The following is a 5,154-nucleotide window of genomic DNA, read 5'->3' on the forward strand; positions in this document are numbered from 1 at the left end:
TCACTGGAAAAGACCCTGATGCTGGGAAAGATTGAAGGCAGGAGGAGAAGGGGACAAGAGAGGATGAGATGGTTGGATGGCATCACTGACTCAATGGATGTGAGTTTGAGCGAGCTCTGGGAGTTGGTGATGGACAGGGAAGCCTGGCGTGCTGCAGTCCATGGGGTTGCAAAGAGTCAGACATGACTGAGCAACTGAAGTATTGTAAAATTCTTTTTTCATAAAAAGTAATACATACTGAAAATATAAACAATGTATAAACAGTAAAGAATATGCTACCCAGCTTTGGAAAACAGTTCAGCAGTTCCTCAAAAAATTAAACATATGGCCTTTCAATTCTACTCCTCTGTATTGTATACTGAAGATAAATAAAAACATATCTCTATACAAAAATTTATACAAGAAAGTACATATAGCAGCATTATTCACAACAGCTAACAAGTGGAAGCAACTCAAATGTCTATCAACTGATGAACAGATAAAGTGTGGTATATCCATATAATGGAATATTAATAGTTGTTGTTTAGTTGCTAAGTCGTGTCTGACTCTTTTGCAACCCCATGGATTGTAGCTCACCAGGCTCCTCTGTCCATGGGATTTCCCAGGCAAGAATACTGGAGTGGGTTGCCATTTCCTTCTCTAGGGGATCTTTCTGACCCAGGGATCACACCCATGTCTCCCATGTCTCCTGCACAGCAGGTGGTTTCTTTGCCACTGAGCCACCAGGGAAGCCCCAGTGGAAGAGTGCTGCTGCTGCTGCTAAGCCGCTTCAGTCGTGTCTGACTCTGTGCGACCCCATGGATGGCAGCCCACCAGGCTCCCCCGTCCCTGGGATTCTCCAGGCAAGAACACTGGAGTGGGTTGCCATTTCCTTCTCCAATGCATGAAAGTGAAAAGTGAAAGGGAAGTCGGTCAGTTGTGTCCGACTCTTAGTGACCCCATGGACTGCAGCCCACCAGGCTCCTCCATCCATGGGATTTTCCAGGCAAGAGTACTGGAGTGGGGTGCCATTGCCTTCTCTGAACAGAACAGTATCCAACCATAAAAAGGAATACTGTCACATGCTATAACACAGATAAACCTTAAAAACATTATGCTAAGTGAAAGAAGCCAGACACAAACGCCACATGTTGCATGATTCCACTTATCAATACCTGAAATGTCCAAAACTGACAAGGCAAGTGACAAAGAGCAGGTTAGAGATTGCCCGGGAACACGGGGCAGAGGAGATATCAGAGTTGGAGGATTTGGGCCTGACTATCAATGTATATGGGCTTTATTTCTAGGGTGATGAAAATGTTCTGGATTTGTTCATGGTGATGGTTGTACAAACTTGTGAATATAATCAAAGCTGGTGAATTCTTCACTTTAAAAAGTGAGTTTTATGGTATGTGAATTATATCTCAATAAAAATTAAGAATAAGTTTTCTCCTACCCTAGACATCCAGTCTCATTCCTCAAACACTCTTAACAATTTCTTTATAACTTTTCAGAAATTTTAAAAGCATATAATTAGTATATAAATATGTGGGATTATCCCTCCTTTTTTTTCTCAAACACACAAGGCAACATTTTACTCCCCTTCTCCCCTTTTACTTTCACTCCACCACAGATCGTTCAAGGTGAACCCCTGTAGACATACTCCACTCTTCTTAAAGATGCACTCCAAGCATGAACGAACTGGTTCATAGGCACCAGCCCTCTACTGAGAAACATTTGGCTTGTTTCCAGCCTACAGCTATTTCAAATAATGCTACAACGAACATTTCTTTTAAACAGATCTTTACATATCTGTAAGCTAAATCTAAGATGTGAAATTACAAAGTCAAAGAATGTGTGCATTTTTAATTCTGATTTTGTCAAACTATCCTCCAAAAAGGTTGCACAAATTTACTTTGCTCAGTGGTAAGTGAAATGTCTTAGTGTTGTAAATTACGTTTTTGACCTATGCCAAGGTGATAGATGAAAAATAGTATCTTACATTTCTAATTTTAGGTGAAAGTGAGCATCTTTATAAGTATCTTTCTGTGAACTACCTACTTATGTCCTTTGTGTTTTTCTATTGTGAGTCTTTAAAGATACTTTCAAATAGCAAAATAAGCTAATTTCTATTAGAAAAAAATACTATGTATTTGGATTAAACAACTTCCAGTAAATGTGTCTGTATCTATGTCCTCTTCTATTGAATCTGCAGGTTTCCTAGAGTTTAGTATTCAAACCTTCATTTGGATTAATTCTAGTTATTTATTAATGCACAATTAACAAAGACTAGCTAAATTAAATGACTAGTATGTGGGTTTACAGGACAGAGGTGAAATGTGTTAGAAAGAGTAAACCTTAAAGCCATATACAGGGAAGTACCGAACACCTTTGGACTGTGCCAGGCAAGAGACAAAAAAGACAAATTTGGCTATTCTATTTGCTGATAACGCTATAGGTTCTGAATATTCTGGTTGGTCTTCTCAGTATAAAATGTCATAAATATGGGCATTTAAAATTCTGTATATGCTGGTGGGAGCAGTGGAAAAAAATAGCAATGGTTGGTAACGTAACAGTCTGTGTGGTTTTTTTTGGGGGGAGGGCACACATAAGATTTCCTCCAAATAATTTACGTGGTCGCCATTGTAAATACCCACCAGTGTTTCGATGAGGAAGCCTTATCCTGCTGCTTGTTTGGAGCCTGCTGCAGGAGGCACAAGGCTGTCCAGCTGCTGACGGTGTCCTGTATTAATCAACCACTCATAAAACTTGTTTTCCACAAGTACCTGAAACTGCTTCCTTTGATCCCTAAAACGGCAAAAACAATGCACTCCCATTAATTTTATACCAAGTGGTTATAAAATGCTTTAATAGGATAAATTTTAAATTATTTCTAGTTATTCATTTGTTCTCTCTGAATGACTGCTTTGTTCAGTGCTACATACTACATCACCACCACCACCACCAAAAAAAAAAAAAAAAATGGTCAAATACAATTCTTTGTAAAAACTTGTCAGTAATTATATATTTTGTTCTACTGTGATTATTCACTCAACAGATATTTACTGAGGACCAGTGATGCTGGGTAGTGTTCTGACTGATAAGACGTGTAAAGAAAAGAGAAATGGCCTCTGTCCAGGCAGCTCTGCACCACAAGACTCCAGAGGGAGTGGTTCCCATTGTGATCTATGTAGTCTGTGCTGCTTGTGAACTGCATATTCTAGTAGGGAATATAGGTAATAAATAACATGTGTCTGTGTGTGTGTGTGTGTGAACTTAAGTAGTTAGAAAAACAGAGCACAGTAGGGAAATTGAGAGTATTGGGAATGCTAATTTAGAAAGGAGGGATAGGAGACACCTAAGATCACACTTAGGCAGAAATCTGAATGAAGTGGTGGATTAAGCAAAATAAATATCTGGAGAAGAACATTCCAGGCAGAGGGCACAAAAACTGCAAAGGCTCAAAAGTGAAAGAATATTTAACACGTTCAGGATAAGCAAGAGAAGAGACACTCCTGACAGCCACGAGTTGGCTTAGCACCTAGGCTTAGCTAGGCCTAGGTGTAGTCTGGATCTGGCCTGGCTGTGGTGCTCTTCTGTTAAACATAAATAATCCTACAGCACACCTGTAGCAGACAAGATCATTGTGGGATGCTAGATCAACACAAAAACAAAACCACTCCAAAATCATATCTCAGGTCTGGGTGAAAAACAAAAACATTTTGTGATCCAAACCACAAAAATGACTGAGCATTACCCTTTCCTGGCTAATGAGTGACTGCTGTTTCTTTACAATTACATTTTTATCCCTTTTATTCCTTTCTTTAATATAAAAATTGTTATAATACCAAATCACAGAATCACCCTCACTTCCAGATTGCATCCAACTCACAACAAGACCCTCCCTCAAATCATCTATCACACCCAAAATGCAATGATCAGTTCTTTTAAACATGCTTTTATGGAGATGTAACTAATTATTTCCCTCCTTGCAATAAGTAATGATATCCAACTTTATTCTACAGATACATTCCTGGTGGAGTATGGCTGGATGGCAATGAGTAAGTAAGATCATAGTATGGTGGGAGGACAGTGAATAAGGAAAAGAATGGGAGAAAAATGAGGCAGAAAGGGCCTGGTAGGTACCACGAAGGTTTTATATTGCATTTTATTTCAAGTATGACGGGGACTCATGACAGGGACCACAGTAAGGAAATTATATAACCTAATCACTTTAAAAGGATGATGTTTGGAGTTTCCTTTCAAATTAGCAAACAATTCCTGTCTTTCCATGTTCCCAAGGTGAAATTGTGTGCTTTTCCTTGTTTCTAGTGTTATCAAGGATCTTACCACTTGAATACACTATAACTCACAGTTAACATGTATTAAGTGCCTTACTACATTCCAGATTCTGCACATGTGTATAAGTTTTCTGTACGTGTGGGAAGATCTAGGCATCTAAATACCAGCAGCATCCAAACAACAGCATTGCTTTAAAAGAATGTTTTTCCAATGATCCACTTTTATATCGCATCATTATAATGATTATATTACATATGATAATAGTTCATAGAAAACAGTAGAGACACTAAGAACCTAGGTTCTGGAACCAGGCTGACTAGATGCAAATCCTGACTCCTGTGTGACTATGGGTAAATTACTTAAATTTTTCTGTTCCTTAATTTCCTCATCCATGATAAGGAATTGTTCAGTTCAGCTCAGTCACTCAGTCGTGTCTGACTCTTTGCAACCCCATGAACCAGGCCTCCCTGTCCATCACCAACTCCCAGAGTTTACCCAAACTCATGTCCATTGAGTTGGTGATGCCATCTAACCATCTCATCTTCTGTCGTTCCCTTCTCCTGCCTTCAATCTTTCCCAATATCAGGGTCTTTTCACACGAGTCAGCTCTTCACATCAGGTGGCCAAAATATTGGAGTTTCAGCTTCCGCATCAGTCCTTCCAATGAACACCCAGGACTGATTTCCTTTAGGACGGACTGGTTGGATCTCCTTGCAGTCCAAGGGACTCTCAAAGAGTCTTCTCCAACACCACAGTTCAAAAGCATCAATTCTTCTACGCTCAGCTTTCTTTATAGTCCAACTCTCACATCCACACATGACTACTGGAAAAACCATAGCCTTGACTACATGGACCTTTGTTGACAAAGTAATA

The 5,154-nt window shown here is 39.4% G+C and overlaps 1 protein-coding gene across 2 annotated transcripts in view; it reads right to left on the minus strand.

The window, feature by feature from the left end:
• TBCCD1 (TBCC domain containing 1) overlaps positions 1-5,154 on the minus strand; it is a 27,357-nt gene that overhangs the window by 1,564 nt on the left and 20,639 nt on the right. For both annotated transcript variants that reach the window (XM_010853892.1, XM_010853891.1), the window contains exon 7: positions 2,637-2,787. In XM_010853892.1, the coding sequence (XP_010852194.1) occupies positions 2,658-2,787 (130 nt within the window). In that variant the 3' untranslated portion in view covers positions 2,637-2,657. The remainder of the gene's footprint in view (positions 1-2,636; positions 2,788-5,154) is intronic.

Source organism: Bison bison, unplaced genomic scaffold (genome assembly GCF_000754665.1).
Source record: "Bison bison bison isolate TAMUID 2011002044 unplaced genomic scaffold, Bison_UMD1.0 scf7180017864333, whole genome shotgun sequence".
NCBI lineage: Eukaryota > Metazoa > Chordata > Mammalia > Artiodactyla > Bovidae > Bison > Bison bison.